The following is a 21,079-nucleotide window of genomic DNA, read 5'->3' on the forward strand; positions in this document are numbered from 1 at the left end:
GTTCAGTCTCTTGTGAACCTTTTAGTGTTAAAATGGCCATAACTTCTTCTAGAAAAGCGATATTAGCAATCCGCGAAATGCTCCAGAAAATAGACATCCGTAGCTTTCCAAACATATAAGGCTCATTCTCTAATTCATTCTGAGCTGTTTGCAACTTGTTTACAAAGTCAGCTGATCTGCACAGGCAATTTTGACGACTTTGTTACTTAAAATCCCACTTATGCTATTTTTCTTTTCTTTGCTTGACAATCCTACAAAACATAAAAACAAAGTAAATAGCTAAAAAATATAAGGAACTAACTAAGAAGAGACAAGTGAATTTGATGTAAAATATATATAAATATGAGCTTATCAAAGGCACTATACTATTATAAGCATATTATTAAAATGCTAAACTTAGCTCTAATGCCAAATTCGAAGCAGATCGTTTAAATAGCCAAATGACCATTTTAACAATTAGACAAGAAACCTTGCACATGAAACTAGACATGCTTCAGGATGATGGTCACTCACAATGCATGTATAAAACCATAAAGGCTGAACTCAGAGGTACCCTGGTTAATGTCCAGCTATTTGTATAGCAAGCATTCAACTATAACAGAGTGCTCGAACAAAGTATGATCATTAGTTTAGCAAGTTAAAAATATAACAATAATAGTGTTTCCTTGTTTTGGACATGAAGTCTAATCAAACTAACACACTAAAGAAAGAATGAAAACTTACTCTCTTTTATTGATATATAAAGGATGAAATACAAGTTTACAAAGGATGTTTGCACGAAGGGTAGAAAGCTGGAGGTTGCTCTGTATGCTTGTGTTTGTCTGTGGAGATTGAGGTGTTTTGTATGTTTGGAGGAAAGCCTCCATTTGTACACAAATGGCTTTGATAGTTTACAAAATACCTTCACAGAAAATCTACAACATCTTACAAAACTTGTTTACAAAAAGCTGCAATTATTGTAGTGGTTGTGCAAGTGGATGACACTTGACTTTTTTTCCTTCACATGGTGCTACATTTCTTGCTTTGTTATGGACCGTATGGATCATCAAGTTTAGTATTAATGAAACAATTACTACAAATATGGAGGATATAAATTGTAGTCAACCCAAATAATAATAAAACACACCACAGAGTACAGCCGGAACGGCGTAGGTTTACATCGTCGCCACCACTTTATTTTTGTTTTTGGTCAAATCGCCAGCACTTGATTCAGTTGATTGCTTTCACAAGTTTCCCGTAGCTGTAGAGCTCCCATGTGAGCACCGACATCGCCAGCTGCACTCAATCACAAGCGCCCCCTCCAACGTTCTTTCCTGTGCACCCGTTCCCACAATATCTCCTTGCACCCTCCCACAAATCCCCCAATCTGACCCAACCGCAATGACCGAAAACCCACACCTCACCACGTGGCATCCATTAATTCGCTTACATAACGGTGCACCGCCCTAAGCACGTAGGCGAAAGCCGCGTTTACGCGGTTTGGGCAATCAATTTTTCCGCTTATTACTCAAACTTTTTCCCCACCGGCATCATCTCTCTCTCTCTCTCCCTCTCTCTCTCTCTCTTCTTATATCTCGCTCCTCTGCATTTCGTTTCTTCAATCTTCTTCTCTCTCAAATTTCTCTGCTAGAACGAAGTGAAAAGACTGAAAAGGGCTTCAATGGCGAAATTGGTTCTGCTAATTGCTCTGTGCGTGCTGCCGGCTCTGGCCGCCGCTACCCGTCCCATGAAGACCCCGTTCACGGTGGAGGGAAAGGTCTACTGCGACACTTGCCGCGCTGGGTACGAGACCAAAGCCATCACCTACATTGCCGGTAACAATTTTGATCTCCGATTTTGTTTTTAGCTCTAGTTTTGCTTTTAGAAATTTGGGTTTTTGCAATTTGGATCTCATTTGATAGATCTGGAAATGTGTGTCTTTTGTTTGTAAATTTAGTTGCAAGATTTGGTTTTTTAAATCTCAGATCTGACTGGGTTTGAAGTTTGAATTAGGTGGACTGTATGGTCAAATGATGATGCTTTTGGGGTTTGTTGTGTTTATTATTTTCTTATCTGTGTGTGCTAGTGCATGCCAAAGAATATTTGACGTTAGATTGATAGATGGTGACATTGACTTTATATAATAATATATGATCAATACACAAATAAAGAACCCATCTTGGATCTTTGATTGAAAATTAAGGACATCTTATCTGCAGGGTTTTATTTTGTTCACATCTAGGTCAACTTTGAATGGATGCATTCTAACATACGGTTTATGTCATTCGTTCGTGACATCGTTTTCGGAATAAATAGTTAGGAAGAGTTTTGTTTGCTCAATGGTTGTTGATTCTAGTTTATGATCATGTTTTGACAAGATTTCGGTGTGGGGATATTGTTTCGAGAATTAGAATTGTTGTAGGTCTAGACATTTGGGGAGTACAGTATCGTACGATTTGAGAAAGCTATACATTGTCTGTAATGACTCGTTGATCATATGTACATCAACTCTTTGCTGCATTGATTTCTAAAACTAATGTCGCTCGTGACATCGGTTTGTTAGGAAAACTTTGGTGATTTGATAGTTATTGAATCCTATGTTCATGTTTGGCGTAGGTTTTGACGATTTGCCAACCGTTTTGGTTTACTAGTTCAGGGTTTGGTTGTGTTTATCCTGTTGATTCTTTAAACTGACAATTTGGAAGGAAATATTAGAAACTATATCGAACTTTCGATTGGATTGGAGATTTCCTCTTAACTAGTTTTATTTGGTGATGTTAATATAGGTGCCAAGGTTAGACTGGAATGCAGAGACAAAAGCAGCATGGCACTCGTGTACACCAAAGAAGGGACAACCGACTCAGCAGGTTGCTATAAGATCCCGGTCGCAGAGGACCATTTGGATCAGTTCTGTGATGCAGTCCTTGTTAGCAGCCCTCAGAAGGACTGTGCAACAGTTTCCCCGGGGCGTGAGCGTGCACGGGTCATCCTCACCGGCTACAATGGCATTGCTTCATACACCCGTTTTGCCAATGCAATGGGGTTCATGAGGACCGAGGCCTTGTCTGGTTGCACCCAGATTTTGAAGGAACTGCAGGAGCTCGACGTGTAGGTGTCAGTTTGAGTTCCTAGTTTGTGTCTACTACTTTTAAACCTTGCTTGGTTCACGCTGCTAATGTTTGCTGTTGTTTGCTGGCTTGTTATCTCAACACCTAGTGATTTCTTGATTTATTTGCTCTACTCCTTAAATTATATTTCATGGTCTCTTCTGGACTGGATAATATGGTTTCTGTTATATATATTAATAATTGATTAAATTGATTTTCTCAATGTAATTCAATGTCGTTTTAATACACAACGCATCGCATAGAAAATTTCTTGGAAAAATTAGAGGTTATACAAATTTATCATCGTGTGGTGTCTTGCACCATACGCATGGAACAATGAGCCAATCGAAATAATATCGCGTTTAAAAATAAGAAAAGATGAATTAATCTTATAAGCTAGGTAAAATCATGAAGCAAATCTTCGGACTACAAATTTCTGGTAAAGGAGAGTACAATTTGAAGCTCCCTGATATCTCATATCAACTTATCAGCATCAAGGACCAACTTCGGATGCAGGCATTGATCCGAAATCTTCTCGATTGTGTACAGCAGTCGTATGAACAAGTGCTTGATCGTCTAACCAAGTTGTGCGAGCAAATGCGTGCTCAGGCATGAGGTCTGAGCGGTTCATCATTCAGAAGATGATCTATTAGTGGTTCGTCGAGGTTAAGGTTGACGTCGATGAGCGGTTCATCGTCCAGAAGATATGTATGAGCGACTTGGTAGGCTGCATCTGTGATTGACTCGAAAAGCTTTCATGTGTGTGTCGACTGTCGAGTGAGAAGTGAAAGGCTCAAGGAGATATTAAGCAAGAGAGATGTGCATGTAAACGTTTGGTCCCTACCCTTTCTAAACTAACACTTTATTCCATTAAGTTAACCACTATTTTGTTAAACGGCACTCGATGACCATATGTTACGAACATCATATTGATGTCATGTAGGCCATTAATTATCATTACCTACAGATTTAGAATAGAGGTGTGTTTCAAAAGGACCAGAAACAACGTTTTCAATTTTCGTATCAAAATTTTGAAATCGGACAGATTGAATCACAATTTTCAAATTTGAAATTTTTGGCATATTTAGAAATTTTGGAATCTAAGTAATTTCGGAAATTTCGAAACATAAATCAGAAATTCATATAATATTTAAGTTTTTGATTTTTTTTTAACTTTTTCATACATGCAATTTATTATTCATTCTTAATATTTGGTATATGGTTATGTATCAATTCAATTAATTTTGTGGTATACTAGTATGCTTATCCTTTTTAATATATAAATGTATGTTTAATATAAATACAATGAACAAAATGTAACCAAATTTTTTTTTTTTAAGGAAATACGATATTTTATTGGAAACACCCTCAATGGGCTAAATCATGGTTGAGCACAGCCCTAAGGAAATCTGGGGGTTCTTCGAACCATACTTTTGAGTCCGCACTAATTAAATTGAACTTAGCTAAACAATGAGCTACTCCATTACACCTACAAGGAATATACGAAACCCTACACTCTTGAAACTGAGACATCAACTCTTGGATATCCATGGCTATAAAACCAAGGCTAGAGAGATCTCCCCCACTCGCCTTGCAACATTGCCACCGTTTCCATGGAGTTAGATTCCCACTGCAACATGCGTGACGCCAAGGAATTTCGCCAACTGTAACCCAACCAAAACAGCAAGGAGCTCCACCTATTTGACCGAAGCAGTCCCCTAAAAATGCCTCACCACCACTGCCCTGAACAAACCACCCACCCCTCGAACCACCCATCCCACTCCCCCTACTCCTTCCTATACCTTCACTGGTCCATCCACATTCAATTTAAACCAACCATCACTTGGCACTGCCCAACAATGTGGCACGGATTCTCTCACCTAACTGGGTTAATGGTTAGCCTTCCAGAACTCATTAAGCCAGCTAGTCGTGCATTGAACCACCTCCAACGGATCAAACCACCTGCCCTTCCTAGACCACATCATTCTGACCCTTCCATAAAGCTCAAATCACCATTAGAACCACATAAAACTCCACCTTCTTAGCCTCCCAAATTTGGAACATCCACTCTTTCAATGTAACCTCCAAGCTCCCTATCCCTCCTAACCCTAATGGTGCAGCAAACTAGACCGCACAAACAAAATGACAATTCTAAAGTACATGTTGTGCCTACTCAGAGACTGCATTGCACCATGGGCAAGATACATCGAGCCTAACACCTTTGGTTGATAAATTCCTCCTTGTGGGGAGGATATCATTACACAAATGTTTGGCACCCGCGGCTTCCAAATGGCCTGCCAAAGACCACGATAGACACCACCATTATCAGAGGATGAAGAAGCAACAATATGTGAATGAGCAATCATCTTTCTTGCAACTTGATATGTGCTCTTAACCGAGAAAACACCCTTCTTACCATAATGTCACATTAACATGTCCGGCGGCCTTCGAAAGCTAAGCAGAATTGAATAAATGAACCTCACCTCGTCCTCCAAAAATAATTGTTGCAGCAGCACCACATCCCAGCGTATCCCATTAGCTAAAACTAGGTCCTTCACCTGTAAGTACAAGAGCATCAGTGGCGTCAAAGTATAGATTTTGAAAGTAGACGGTCTAGGAATCAATTTATCCTTCCAAACATGAACAGTTTCTCCATTACCAATATCCCACCGCGACTCGAGCTCCAATACTCCACATGATTGCACAATGCTCTTCCAAGCATAGGACATCGTAGGAAGAGCAACATTACTCCAAAAGTTTCCATCATGAAAGTACTTTGCCCTTAACCCCTTACTCACTAGAGACTCCGAATTACTGACAAGCCCCATCCTTTTTGCAAGAAGAGACAGATTAAAAGCATAAAGGTCTCAAAAGCCCATACCACACTCACTCTTTGGATGACACATTTTCTCCCATGACATCCAATGAATTTTTCGAGTTTCAATATCACTACTCCACCAAAACTTTGCTATTAGTTGTTAGAGCTCTTCACAAAATGTTTTTGCCATTAGTTGTTAGAGCTCTTCACAAAATGTTTTAGGCAATAAGAAACTTTGCATGGCGTATACTGGCAAAGCTTAAGTTACCACTTTGATAAGTATATGCTTACCCGCACTACTTAACAATTTGCCTTTCCACCCTTTGAGCTGCTGATTCACTCGTTCTTTAATGAACAAAAATGTTTGTTTCTTATTTTTTCCAACGAACGTTGGCAGCCCCAAGTATATATCATGTCACTCCACCTTCTGTACTCCCAAGAAAGATGCTAGTTGAACTTGTAAAGTCTCCGGAACATTTGACTTGACTACTCTTATGGAAACTTTTAGCTTGCTTAGATGCTTGAGAGTACACATCCAACACTTTCTGCACGACTCCACAATCCTCCAACATAGCCCAGGCGAAGAAGAAGCTATCATCTGCAAATAACAAGTGATGTAGCCTTGGAACCGACTCCGCCATTTGGACCCCGTGAAAAATCCCTTTGCACTCCTTCTGTGAGATAAAGGCAGATAATCCCTCCACACACAATAGAAAGAGATGAGGTGATAATGGATCCCTCCATACACAATAGTCATCCCGTCCATTCTGCTTATTATGAAGGAAATGACCTACCTCCCCCGCCAACAAAGAGTTGTCTGATATTAAACATCCTAGAACAAAAGCACTTTGGAATGGAGAAATCAAAGTAGTTAAAATAGGCTTTAAACGATTCGTCAGCACCTTAGCACAAATCTTGTAAAGAACATTACATAGACTGATCAGACGTAAGTGAGACATATCTTGGGGCTCCTTCACTTCAGGATCAATATCACGTGTGTAAAGCACACTTCTTGCAATCGACACCTTGACTCAAAGAAAGAACACACAACATCCACCACATCACTACCAACAACATGCCAATATTTTGATAGAACAAATGGGACATCCCATCAGAACCTAGCAATTTGGATGGGTGCATTTGAAACAAAGCACCATTCACTTCTTCCTCCTTAATAGGACTTAACAAAGTGTCATTCATCTCATTAGTAACCATCGGGGCAACACTCCCAATAACCTCCCCAGTGCATTTGGAAGCACCTTTAGGAAGTGAAAATATGGCGAAAATATTAAGGTATTGTCCTCTCAATGCCCTGCGCCGACTCCTACCATACTCATGCATCATCCCGCAGGCCCTTTATAGCATTTTTTTCGGTTTCTATCTGAAGCCTTACAGTGAAACCACTTCTAATTCCTATCTTTTTCCCTCAACCACGTCACCTGTGACTGTTGTCGCCAATATGTTTCCTTTCGAGAAAGCAAACCCTCCAAACTTTCCATCAAATTCTTCCTTTGTGCAATGGTCACCCCCGTATAAAGTTGCGTGAACAGCACCCCTAATTTATCCGTCATCTTACCAATTTCCTTCTTTATATTCTCAAATGTACACCAATCCTAATCCATAAGTGCCACCCTAGTAGCCTTAATCTTGGAACATAATTGGAATAATTTAACCCCTTGAAACTCACACTTCCAACCCTCATTGACCACATGTTCACATCCCTTCCCGTGCAACCACATTTCGTCAAAGCAAAAATGTTTAGGTTTCCTCGATGCAACCAGGTTGGAGACACGAACCTCCACGAGAACCAATAGATGGTCCGATTTAGATGGATTCAAGTGAACCCCCCCCCCCCAAGAGCAGCGGTAAATATCACGCCATTCATGCGTGGCAAAACCAGGATCCAAGCGACATTTCACATTGTTTTCACTGTTCTGTCCCCAAGTATATTCCTCCCCAACAAATCCAAGATCAAATAACTAAACTGAGTTCACTGCATCTATAAAAATAACCATATGTCTTTTCCCTTTGCAAGTTGCCCCTAAACCATTCTTCCTATCGCAGAACCTCATTGAAATCCTAACACAAAGCCAGGTTATAACTACCACCCAAACTTTCCAACAAAGCGCAAGCCTGTACTGCTTTGATGTTACCGGACAACCGTAAGATCCTGTAAATTGCCATACAACGTGATCATGGAAGGAAACTTGGGCATCAATATGAGAAGGGAAATAGGAAAAAACCATGACCTCTACCTCCTCGTCCTCCCTTCAAAACAAACACAAGCCCCATGACCGCCCACAAGTCGCCATACTAAACGCAAACTCAAAACCAATACTATACTTCACACAATCCATCTTTCTTTTATCACTTTTCGTTTCACACAAAAAACACCATTTGAGGACGTTGCCGTTGGATAATATCCAACAGTGTTTGAACTGCAGTCTGCAGAGGACTTCCCCAATCCCTTACAGTTCTAACTTAAAATATTCATTAATACATATGCAAACTAATAACACTTTAAAGTAGGCATGCATTCAAAAACAATTCATAAAACCCATGACTTTCAAAGCCTAGTATATGATGAACCATAAGACTCTTTAACAATATTAAAGAGAATAAGAATTTTAGAGATTCTTTACCCTTGAAGCTCATCCTTGATTGCACAAGGGATTCACCCAAGTGGAGGGCCTTCAAGTCACCTCCTTGCTCATTGGATCTTCCTTGTGATTTTCTCCCTTTTAGTGCTCCTTTTTCTTCTTTGAGGATTTGAGGATTTGTTCTCCAAAACACCAAAAGTTTGGTGTCTCTAAGTCTCCACACCAAAGATGTTGTGTGAAGATGAAATGGATGACTTAGGGAAGAAAGATTGCTAGATGTTCCTCACCTAAGGTAATTTGTTCTCAAAGAAAATGAGAGAGTTTGTTTCACCCAAATTCAATTAGAAAAAACCCTAAGGATGAAATGGCTATAAAGATGTCTTTATACCACCTCACAATGGAGTGGCAAACTTGCAATTAAGCCAAGTTCACTACCCTTGAAGCTTATGGCCGGCCATTAGTTGTTATTGGGCTTAATTGCCCATTTTGTTTTAGTTGTCATACAACTTAAACATAATGGGCCTTGTGGACCAAAACGTTTTCGTGCTCCGAAGCCCAAAACTAACTTAAACGCCCAATACGAACGTTTCGTATAATTAATTAACTATTTAATTAATCTTGACCATTCTTCAATTAAACCATTTAATTGCTTATCCATTTCATATAATTTCTTCACTTATATCTTTACTCGGTGTACGATCCATTAGGTTCCAATTAGCGAGGTAGTGGGCGATGTTACTCTTAACGATCGATTGTGAATTGAAACCACATTTCAATTCTCCCTTAAAATTAGTGTTTGCTAATCTTTAGGGCTTCCACAAACCATGGGTGACGCCTAGTAGCATGTCATGGTTACCCAAGCTAAGTAGAAGTGGTTGGAGAACCTATCCAGTTACAACTACAATGCAATACGGTCCTTCTCTAATACAATACTCTTAATCACATTGTTTAAGTGATAGTTTGTTTCATGTCTACTATCCAATGTGATACTTCTCTATATGATTCAATTGAATAAGATTTGGAACATCTTCCTTAGTCATATTCATATGCTTTGGCCAAAGACTCTCGAATCATATCTTAGAGTATTCTCCTTCCATCATGGAAGGTTAGAGATCCCTTGTTGTGCATTCATATGCCTACATGACTAGATAGCTTGACCCCAACAATGCCGTGGACACTCCAATGGAATGCCGTTGACATAATCAAAGATCAAGGACCTAACCATTAGACATCAATGATGCCTCAGGTCAAAGGACTACTTTGCATATTGCAACTATTGAGTTCTCACATGACATGTATGTTCGAACTCTTGTTTGATCGTTGTTCAGTGTACTCGATTACTCTTTCGAGCACCTATGTGTTTGCCTTAGTGTCCAACACCAAATGACTTGAGACTAGTTCATACTCACGCTTGAGTCGACATAACACATACTAACCTTAGCGGATTGTCAATGCCCAATTGGCAATCCTATGGCTAGGAACGTTTTAGGAATGAACATAAGAGAAAGGTCTCGTTAATTTAACTAACTTAAATCACTTGTCTCTTAGATCAAATACATTCCTTGGATTCCCTTATTGCTTAAACACAAGATACTATAAATAGTGATTAACAATAAGCTTTGCCCTCTATTAAACATATAAAAGTTTAACACAATAAGTATTCCAAAAAGCTATTACATCAAATGAGTGGCTTTGTGGGTATACTTCCAACACTCCATAGCAACACCCACCGATAGACTAAAGCAAACATTTTCAAGGAAGATAAGCCATCCTCTCTAGCTAGGCTATCGACTTCTCTCCCTCTATTCCCACCGGTTTTTATCAGGTACTCCACCTGATCACCCCTTAGAGCAAAACCAGGAATGGCAGTAGCACGCATAACTGATAACTGTTTCTTCCTCGGCCCCTTTATCAACTTATAAGCCCCTCATCTGTTGCGTCCCTTAACCTCATCACGCCCAACAAGGAAAGGCCAAAGCCCAAAAAAATCAAACCCAATTAGAGATGAAGGCCCAATAGAAGGGAAGCACATATACTCGGGTCCAATAGGAAGACAACCCCCCAATAAGAGAATAGGCCCCCGACTCAAAACACCCAACTTTGAACTCCCAATTTTTTACGCATCCACCTTCAAATTAGTTTCCATCTCAATCTCCTGAATCACCACGATAGTAGACATCAAAGGATTAGCCAAATCCATGGAATCCTGGGATGGTAATTCCCTTGAAATCTGTTGCAATCAATCTTCCCTGCCGTAACATCAACTCTATAATTCTCCCCATCCAAATTGAGTGAACCGAGACCTCTGCCTCCAGCACCCCCACCATTGTCCTCCCCGGTATCCATACCATTGGTCGCAACCACCCTCAAGTTCTCATCTACTTCCAACTCCAAGGCTTGCATACTCTATTGTTCCTTAGCAGGAACCTTCACTGCCCTTTTCCACCACCACACCCCAGCAAAGGCTTCCCAGCTTGCAACCAGACATCGTACAGTGACGATACTTCATGAATCTTCTCCCCCTTATAGCACCCACAGTCCGCCCCATAATGATTTAGCAGCCCACACAGATAACAATACATAGGTAATCACTTCATACTATACAAGAACATCAACTAGATCCCCTTATTCTTACGGAGGCAAGGCGAAACAACAAGCCCCTGTGTAGAGGCTTCGTCACATCCACACCTACTCTAATACACATAAATTCCCCCAAACACAACCTATCTCAACTCTCCACCACTACAAGCTGCTCCAAAACCTTACTAATCTCTTCCCCATAGCCCTAGTCATTGAAGATAATGGTAGGTCATGAACACGAATCCAAAACTCTTGCTTACACAACAGGACATCTACTAGAATTGCATTTTTATGAACTTCAACGAGAACCACAAGAGCCTATCTAAAGTACCATGGACTCCCCCATAGCACACAATGAAGGGCTTCCTCCATATCGAAAACACACAAAAACCTCCCCATCTAGCACTAGGCGGTTGGCCATCAGCCTAATTAGTCCCTAGGCATTTGAAAATTAAGAAAGTGCACCTAGATTTGCTTAGGCATCTGTCTAGCCTGCCTAGGCACCCGCCTAGGTCTTGACTCTCACTTAAACAGATATATCCTTGCATTCTAAACCAGCTCGAGTTGAAGCTTATCAATCGATAACTTTCATTTTACATTTTAATTTTTCAATAAGATGTAAGAGACTTGCATACTTAGATGAACACTCATTATATGCTTTATAATATTTAATTTATGTCATTTTATTTTACAATTTAGTTATCCCAATATAATTATGTGTGTTTTAAGTACAAATAGGCACTTATTTATACAATATGTAATAAATTTACTTAAATCTGTGTAATCCGCCTAGTCCGCCTTAGGCCCCTACCTAGCAGCCTAGGCGCTAAGCCCCAGCTTGCCATTCGACTAGCACTTAACGTCTTTTATAACCTTGTTTCAAGAAAGAAAAATGCTAAGGGTTCAAGAAATAAAAATGCTAAAGGGAGTTTCGCAAAATGAGACTCTCCATAAAATCTTTGCCACCTCATAATATCGGCTACAAGAATTGACGTTAAATTGTGAGGTGACAGAGTGTCCATGGAGATCCCACTTTCCAAGAGTCCTCTTAGCATTCCTCTTCAAGAAATCGAGGGAAATTTAAATTATGGGCTAGGTTTAACAAAAAGAAGGGTAAAGATAGAATTATTGAGGGAAATTTAATTGTGAGGTGTATTCAATAAATTACGGGATGTTAATAAAATAACTCTTAATTTTATTTAAGATAATTGGACTATATGTTGGAAAATATTAGCATTTAGGTTTATTTTAATGTTTCATTTTTTGGGTCAAGCCCGTTAGTATTAGGGTTTTGTTTCCTTGCCTATTCGTGTTAGGTTACTTTTCTCTATATATGGTAATTTATAACTCTATTAAATAACAAGTTGTAGTCTTTCCTAGTTATATAGCCGCCTCGTCGATCTGTAGTGTTCTCTTGGTTCCAATTCATGAAGTTTTATATTCCGTGTGTTCGTTGCGCACTCTAATTTTCAACTTAGTATTAGAGCATGTTTGATCCTTTGAGATTTAATCTGCTCTTGTCCCGTATCAGTTTGTTGTCATCTTCTGCTGTTTGATTGTTCCAGTTTAGATTCATCGTGAAAATTGTCGTTGTTCATTGTTGTCCAAAAAAGAAAGTTGTCATTGTTCGTTATTCATTGTTCTTCATTCATTGTCCGTCATTCGTTCTTGTCCCGAACTCTAGAGTCTGATCTGCATCCCTAGCAATCTCACACCCGTGCGTTTTGTACTGGAGTTCTGCATGCAATTGTTAGAGCTAAAAAAAAAAAAGAGAAATGAAAAAGAAAGAAGAGAGCGAGAGAAAAAATGAAAAAAAAAAAAAAGGAAAAGTAAAAAGAAAGAAATATTGGTTGATTTGGTTGTTTTTAAGGTCCATATGGATGACTTGAGAAGGTTTTTGTTTGGCTTGTATTGGAAAGCATGTCGTTGCCCACTGCAACGGTCATTCAAGTGCTTGTACTAGTGACCTCTTGAGTGATGTTGCATACGTAGTGAATTGGATTTTTCTATTGTTCGGAAGCTCGCAATTGGTATTGGGGAAGTTCGCACTAGCATTGATATTGGTCTTACACAGGCACTGACATTGGAATCTTGCACTGGTGATGTCATTGGAATCTTGCACTGGTGCTATCATTGGAATTTTACATTGGTACTGGCATTGGGATCTTGCATTGGTACTGGCATTGGGATCTTGCATTTGCATTACTCATAATGTAGTGTATTCGAGTTATGTAGCCGTCTCAGCGATTGTTCTCTTGGTTTCAATTTAATGGAGTTTTATATTCTGTTTGTTCGTTGCACACTTTTATTTTCAACTCCGTAGTTATATACCCTTACATTAAACATTAGGTATTGATGCAAAAGATAAACATTAGGTATTGATGCAAAAGACAATAATAACTACATAATACGGATACACTATCATGTGGCGTTTCGTGTCATGTAAGGCAATTTGGTTTTCATTCTAAAATGTATAACCATTTGAAGCCTAAATCAATTGGGCAGTAACCAAGAAGGTCAAAAAGGGAAGATAAGAACACTACATGAAATTATCCAGTTCTTATTCTTAATTACTCTTAGCATGAAAATACTTACCTAGATAGCACTATTGCTAATAAGCGCTTTGTAAGTACTTTTATTAGAATAAGTGTATCATAATTTTATTAAAAATTTACGTGCTTTCTTCCTATAACACCTGCATTTCTCTTAATTTGGAGGAGATTAGAGTTTTTTTTATAGGAAAAAAAAGAAAGTTACAAAGAAAACCCTTTCTGACAAACGATATTATTTGGAGGAGATTATAGTTTATTTCTTGTAAGAATTTGATTTTTTTTTTTTTTTAACAAACCATATTATCTCTACTAATTAATAAAACATTCATTGTCAATCAAAATCTTATAAAATTATCAGTTTAACCCTTTAATTAAAACAAAACATGAATAAGAAATATGGGGCATAATTGTAATTTCACACAACCAAATTTTGTTGTTTTTTTTTCAAAGTCTCACCTACATGTAATCCTAACATATCTCTAATTATAAAAAATAAAAAAAATACAAAATACAAAAAAAATTCCCACTCCCACATTCTCTATCACTCCCTTCCTCTCTCCTATTTCAAAAACAAAAATAAAAAATTTTCTCACTTTGTGTGCCCATATGCTAGTTTATACTAAGGAAGAGAAAGTGGACTTAGTCTCACAATGAGCAAGCAATAATATGGTTTAAATTCATTTTCGGCAAGAATCAAACTTAAGATCTCTCACTTACAAGTGGAGAAAAATATCACTACATTGTAGTATTAAATAACGGAAGAATTCAACTTTAGATGAAAAAAAAGTGTAATAATGCAAAAGGCAAATATTAACATAATTTAACCGTAACCACACAAAACAGAAAAACATGGAAAGTGACAGACAATCCTTGTCCCTAAATCGGAGCGTTGAGGATCACATCACATTCACAAGCTCCAAGCTTTACTCTGGACCGTCCAATAAATTATAACCTTTTGTAAACCAACACGTTGCAGAGAAGCATATTCCATTATCATCAGAGACTTACATGCCAGAATATTCTTATCGCACACCATCCCTTTCCTTTCTCGTTGATTCTCCACGTGGCAAAATCTGAAAACGTTGAGTATTAAAATATGTGAAATGTGAATGCACAGGGAGGAGTTAGGTGTCACATGGTTGCATGTATTTGGTACGCATCAATGCATAAGCTGTGCACGAACAACCCAAGCACGTGTTCTGTCAAAAAACCACCAAAATGGAAGGTGGTGTGTGTGGGGTTGGTAGTATTAGTATTGGAGGTAGGTTGTATAACTTTGGTGACTTTTTTTAATTTTATTTTTGTTTAACAAACGATATTATCTACATTAAAGAGATAGAGTGAGGTAATACTCACAATGAACTAATAATAATATGGTTCAAATTCGTTTTTAGTAAAAGTCGAACTTAAGGCATTTTATTTACAAGTGAAGAAAATAAACTTAATTAGGAGGCTATATTATTGCCCCTTCGAAGGTCCTTGTTGTCTTATAAATGAATAAAATAGACTTAGCTCATTTACAATCTGGCCCTTTTAAGTATGCCCACATGAAAATTAAACCCTCTAGTGGGTGATGAGGCCAACCCAAATTGGTCGTTCTACAAAGAACGTGTTGTCAAGTACAACAATCTACCAGTCTTTATTTTATATATAGTCAATTTAGTACGTTGTTTATAATATTTGATCTCTTAAAGTTAGTTAGAATCTACATTGCAAAGGTATTTAGGATCATTAAACTAAACGATAATCGAAAACCCACATAGGTTTGTTAATGTTGAAATAATACGCCAATGTATCTACAAAATCTAGCTATAAACTTGTTAGTTAACTTGTAAAATCCATTGATCCTTACCTCCTCCAACGAACTCTTTACCCAAATTATTTTCTAAACCTTCTTATCCAAGTCAAAAATAAAGGAACAAACACACATACATTAGCATATGGATTTAGCAGTTACCCATTACTTATCCTCTCGTTAACCACGTAATCAACTTTTATCGTCCATGACCAAAAAAAAAAAAACTTTTATCATCCAAATAAAATGAATAAAATAAACTTGTCCTAATATTAGAGGAAAAGAATTGAAGTCAAACCTACCGAACACAGTCAGAGGCTGAAACGCCCACCAGACTGCTGCCAACTTTGGCAAACCCTTGTCAATACACTGTTGCTTTACAACGCTTTTAATGACGAAGACAAACTGCGACGATTTCTTCTATAAATATAAATATTGATTATATGTTATTATATATAATAATTATATACATCTCTATATATAAAAATATTTGATGAAACATTCATACTATTAAAATAAAATTTGGATATAAGTTTAACTTTTTGCCAATATTAAGAATAAATCATTTTTATTAAACTAAGTCCGATTTCTTGAACTTAAAATTATTTTATTATCAAAATTATCTCTTTAATGATAAATTTACTATAGAAATTAGATCTCTTCCTAACTATCTCTTTACTTATATCTTCTTATTTTATTTTCTTTTTGTTATTTCTTCTTCTCCTTCATACTCTAAACCTCATTCATAGATTTTAATTTTAGTTTTTATACTCAACCTATATCACAAGTTAACTGTCTTTATCTACCTACATGACAGATTATTTTTATTATCAACTTGTATCAGAGATTAATGTGTCATGCTTATGGTTATTGGTATATTATATTTTTGTACCTTACAATCAACATATATTACAGGTTATTACATTTATCTACTTATACGATATATTCTTTTTTATAATCAACATGTATCAAAAATTAATGTATCTTGCTTGTAGGTATATTATGGACTTAACCTAATAGCTATGTTAATTTTTGGAACAAGATCTAAGTGCCCCTAAGTGCCTCTCTTTACAACTTTTAAAATGAACAATTCTATCAAATAAAGGCAAATTATTAAAAGAATCAAAAGAAAACAATCCCATATGGAAGATTGACTAGCCACTTTTTTTTTAATTTTTTTAGAATTATAAACTACTGTAAATTAAGTTAGTTTTTCATATAAATTAAAATATCCAGAAAATAATAATAATTAAATTAAAAGAGAGTAAAATAAATTGACACATGCGTTAGATGCTAGTGTAAAATAAAAACCAGTTTTCTTTCTTTTCCTCTCCTCCTGAAACTTGTTGGGAGGTCAATGTTATGAGAGATGGACAGACATTGATATCATGTTGTAGCCATTAGCTTTCTCTTTCAGCAAACAACTCATCAGCCATCTTCTTCTCCGTCAACCTCTCTCGTAATAAACTCTGTCGCCCCGTTTGCCTCGGTTACGTCGCCTTTTCAACTTTATAAAACCAGGTAATTTTCAAAGACCACCCACCACACTTTCTGTGTTTTCAAATTTGATTGCTTCTGCATTTCCATCTGCGGATTTTGGCTTCTGGGTTTGTCTCTTATAATCTTAGTCTCTGCAAAGGTCTGTCCTTTTCTGTTATTTCTTTTTACTTTTTAGATTTGGTTTGAATGTGCTTGGATATTTGAGAAAATATGGGAAAACCAATTTTTTCTGGGTTTTTTTGTTCTAATTTTCATTGGGAATTAGTTGTTTTTAGCATGAGTATTGGATTTGCATCTGTTTCTGGTAATTTGAAATTATTGTTACATAATCAGTGCTAATTGTTTTCTGCTAATTAATTTTCCATGTGTCGGTCAAATGGGCTTGATTATGATGGGATAAACATATTTTTCTGAGCTCTATAACTTTATAACGATTCATGTATGATCTGATATTGGTGTACAAAATGGTTTTTGCCATTGTTTATAAAGCATGACAAGTTACAATAGTTCAACTACGTTTTCGTTGCATATAAAGACTACAAAGTGTTCTTTTGTCCTAAATTTTTTCATAATTTGTTTGTACTTAAGATTTTGTATAATCTGTGTACTGATCTCATCACCTGGGATGTTATGAATTTTCAGAATGGCCTGCTGCTGCTGCATTTCACCAAAGCATTGGGACTCCTCACTCTGTTGGGCATGTTAATAATTCCGGACTGCATCAAGAGCTTGCGAAAAGCTCAGTGAGATTCGTTTCAAAGGGTTTTGAGATTGATATTGGACTGTCAAAAAGAGGATGCTACAGCTCTTCCCAGAGAAACCTTAGTGTAATTCGAGCCTCGGCTTCCCAGGCTTCAGTGATTGATATAGTCTCATCCCCATCACATACCAAATCCAATGATTCTCGGAAAAAATCTAGTATGCGTTTTTAACCATTCTATTTTGATTGATTGAATGGTGAATAGTACATAACCCATGTTAATTCTTTGTCGTTGATTGTATAATAACATGGTCGTATAATTCAATTTCCTAGAAGAACAAAAAAAGGGTTGTCGAATTTTATTTTTTATACAATTGATATGCTGTATCCTTATGAGTTTGAAGTTTAAATTTATGTTTGTAAAATTGTCCAACTGTTGTTTCCACCTGCATTTCAGATGAAGCAGCTTTGATTTTGATTAGGCATGGCGAGTCATTGTGGAACGAAAAGAACTTGTTCACAGGCTGTGTTGATGTCCCTCTGAGCAAGAAGGGTGTAGAAGAGGCAATTGAAGCTGGCAAGAGAATCAGCAACATACCTGTCGACATGATCTATACATCTGCACTGATTCGTGCCCAGATGACTGCCATGCTTGCCATGACACAGCACCGTCGTAAGAAGGTAATTTGGAGCAAAACATCTTGTTGAGTGTCAGTAGGAACCAATTGAATGGCAATTTGGAGGCTTTATGGTAGTGGCACTGGAAAGTGGGAAATGATGTCCATAGATGATTGAAATGGTTTTATACCATTCGTGATATTTAAGCAGGAGTACGCAGACAAAACATCCGTCTGTACCCTAAAAAGAAAAAGAAATATTACGCTATTAATTTGAGCTGCATTTTCAAATTTGATTTACTGCTTTTATTTTCCAGGTTTTACTCTTTTGGCCTAAATATGTTCCACTGCGTGACACAGATAATTTCTGGTTTTATATCCATTTGGCAGCCTTTTTATATCAGTTTTCCTGCAGGTCCCAGTTATAATGCATAATGAGAGTGAACGAGCTAGGGCATGGAGTCAGATTTTCAGTGAAGACACAATAAAGCAAACCATTCCTGTCGTAGCAGATTGGCGATTGAATGAAAGAATGTAACATTTCATCACTGCATTTTTGAATTATTATTCTTATCTGCTATTTTTCCCTGTACTTGCATGACATGGATCTCGTTTGTAGGTATGGGGAATTACAGGGTCTTAATAAGCAGGAAACAGCAGACAGATATGGGAAGGAACAAGTTCACGAGTGGCGTCGGAGTTATGACATTCCCCCTCCCAATGGCGAGAGTTTGGAAATGTGCGCTCAAAGAGCTGTTGCTTATTTCAAGGATCAAGTAAGAATGACCATGCGCTTACCTGTATCTCTTTGTCCTCTTAAGTTTTTGTATTGCATCCAATTTGCGATAAGGATTTTGTATCATTTTTGAAGTCTCAACTCAAGTGACAATATGCCGTTCTGAATATCTGATTCTGTAAATATTACGCTGCAGATTGAACCCCAACTGTTGGCTGGGAAGAATGTTATGATTGCTGCCCATGGGAATTCGCTGAGATCCATAATCATGTATCTTGACAAACTGACTTCTCAAGAGGTGATACATCATTTTGGTTGAGCTATGCACCGGTTTTTGGGACTAATCATTTTATAAAACTAGAAAAGAAAGACTGATGTTGTCTTATTATTTTTTGCAGGTTATTAGTCTGGAACTATCAACTGGAATTCCTATGCTTTACATTTCCAAAGAGGGAAAATTCATCCGGAGGGGAAGTCCCGCGGGACCTGCTGAGGCTGGGGTTTATGCCTACACTAAGGTAAGCAACCTCTCGTATTAGTTGCAACCTTTCTGCAGTTCAATTTTATAGTATAGGCATAAAACCCAGTTATGATGGTGCAATTTGAAAAAATTCTTAGTACTTCGGCTGAGAAAAACAATGTGCCTGCTCTTCCCTTGTGAGGAAAGAAAGGGAGCTTCCAAGTCGTAGAAACTGGATTCTGCCCTTCCCTTTAAAGATTCAACTTCTTCCCGTCAAGGAAGGCTGTAACATACATATACGCAGCTTTGATTAGACCTTAATCATCTCAAATTGGCATTGATTTATAGTTCTCAGTATATATATGAGCAAAGACACCGATTATTGAATAATCAGTGTCAACGTCATTTCTCTTTATTTCCAGTTTATACAATTATTAATCCAAAAAGGAACGAAGTAACGCTTTAGCTGTTTGAATTTTGTTGCAGAATTTGGCTCTTTACAGGCAGAAGTTAGATGAGATGGTTCATTAGTGTGCTACTTCCTAGCATAGGTAACCCCATAAGTATTTTCTCAAGTAGGGAACCTACATTATGGGTTTTCTTATGCTTCCGAGATCTCAAGTATGCTTCTGCACATTCATTTGCTTTCCCTCTGGGGGGCTTATCTTTCGTCAGTCTTGTACCTGTCGCCTTAGCTCAAGGTTTTACGTGTATATGAAATAGGTTGTTACGGGTCTCAAGCTCGCGGACCTGGCTACTTGTTTCTGTTGTGTATGAAATAGGTTGTTACGGGTCTCAAGCTCGCGGACCTGGCTACTTGTTTCTGTTTACTTTGTGTATGTGTAGCAAGCAAATTCAATTCAGTTAAAGTTAATGTCTTAGATGATAGTGAAAGTTGTTGTGTATGTTATTGTCTTCCCAGTTTGTAATCGTCTTCCCTGGATCCATTTTATTTGTTGGATTAATTCTTTATTTTCAGTTTTTTTTTTTTTTAATAAAAATATTTTAAATAGAGGGACATCCCTTTGTGTAAAAAGAATCAAGGGGCTACGTTTCAAATTACCTAAGCTTCTTATGGATGGCTTCTTTGGAAAGCACTTTCACTCAAAAGATTTTCTTGTAGAAATGCTTTTATTGTAGACACGTTGAAATTTTGTTAAAAATTCAAGTGCAAGCACCTCTGAGTTAGGAAGCACTTGTAAATTTTTATGTCAAATGCATTCAAAGAGTTTCTGGTTGTCAGACCTCCAAATGGCCCCTCTTTTTCGATGTGAGAGATCTTAAATGTCATGATGCGCAAAGTGAGCTTATCTGTCGAACATGAGGTAGCACTTTGGGGGAGATTAATTCGACTCTATAACCATCTGATTACGATGCGCGCAGGTCGGGTTAGAGTCGAACTCGAAGGCATTTTGGAGGAAACGAGTTCAACTCGAAAACCGACCTTCCCCGGTTGAAGATCAAATTCAATCATTGCTTTTAAAACTTTTTCACATGTTCTGCAGAAAATGCTTGGGAAGAAGAAATAACCACAACAAAGAAAGAAGGCTTAAATGTTAAAATGGTGTCTTGTGTTATAGCTATATGGCCAATGACTAAAATAGAGGGGCCATTTTAACATTTAAGCCAATAAAG

General features: G+C 37.6%; 2 protein-coding genes across 2 annotated transcripts; both read left to right on the top strand.

Annotated features, from left to right (window-relative positions):
• Positions 1 to 1,530: 1,530 nt before the first annotated feature.
• On the top strand, positions 1,531 to 3,300 carry LOC103959040 (pollen-specific protein C13). Its single transcript, XM_009371376.2, has 2 exons — positions 1,531 to 1,814; positions 2,766 to 3,300. The coding sequence occupies exons 1-2, from the start codon at positions 1,661 to 1,663 to the stop codon at positions 3,089 to 3,091; spliced, it is 480 nt and encodes a 159-aa protein (XP_009369651.1). The 5' UTR covers positions 1,531 to 1,660; the 3' UTR covers positions 3,092 to 3,300.
• A 9,660-nt stretch (positions 3,301 to 12,960) lies between these two features.
• LOC103959041 (2,3-bisphosphoglycerate-dependent phosphoglycerate mutase 1) lies at positions 12,961 to 20,464 on the top strand. Its single transcript, XM_048583010.1, has 9 exons — positions 12,961 to 12,977; positions 13,077 to 13,258; positions 17,574 to 17,849; positions 18,089 to 18,312; positions 18,664 to 18,782; positions 18,868 to 19,024; positions 19,181 to 19,282; positions 19,383 to 19,502; positions 19,931 to 20,464. The coding sequence occupies exons 1-9, from the start codon at positions 12,961 to 12,963 to the stop codon at positions 19,973 to 19,975; spliced, it is 1,242 nt and encodes a 413-aa protein (XP_048438967.1). The 3' UTR covers positions 19,976 to 20,464.
• The last annotated feature ends 615 nt before the right edge of the window (positions 20,465 to 21,079 follow it).

This window comes from the organism of the source record quoted next, unplaced genomic scaffold (genome assembly GCF_019419815.1).
Source record: "Pyrus x bretschneideri cultivar Hongxiangsu unplaced genomic scaffold, Pyrus_bretschneideri_v1 Contig2, whole genome shotgun sequence".
NCBI classification, from domain to species: domain Eukaryota; kingdom Viridiplantae; phylum Streptophyta; class Magnoliopsida; order Rosales; family Rosaceae; genus Pyrus; species Pyrus x bretschneideri.

What these genes read in the sequence shown, in the direction of transcription:
- LOC103959040 (XM_009371376.2), top strand. Translation starts at nt 1,661, where the DNA reads ATGGCGAAATTGGTTCTGCTAATTGCTCTGTGCGTGCTGCCGGCTCTG. An exon ending in AGCCATCACCTACATTGCCG is followed by an intron (nt 1,815 to 2,765) that starts GTAACAATTTTG and finishes ATGTTAATATAG; the next exon opens with GTGCCAAGGTTAGACTGGAA.
- LOC103959041 (XM_048583010.1), top strand. An exon ending in GGCATTGGGATCTTGCATTG is followed by an intron (nt 13,259 to 17,573) that starts GTACTGGCATTG and finishes ATGAATTTTCAG; the next exon opens with AATGGCCTGCTGCTGCTGCA. An exon ending in TTGCTTATTTCAAGGATCAA is followed by an intron (nt 19,025 to 19,180) that starts GTAAGAATGACC and finishes ATTACGCTGCAG; the next exon opens with ATTGAACCCCAACTGTTGGC.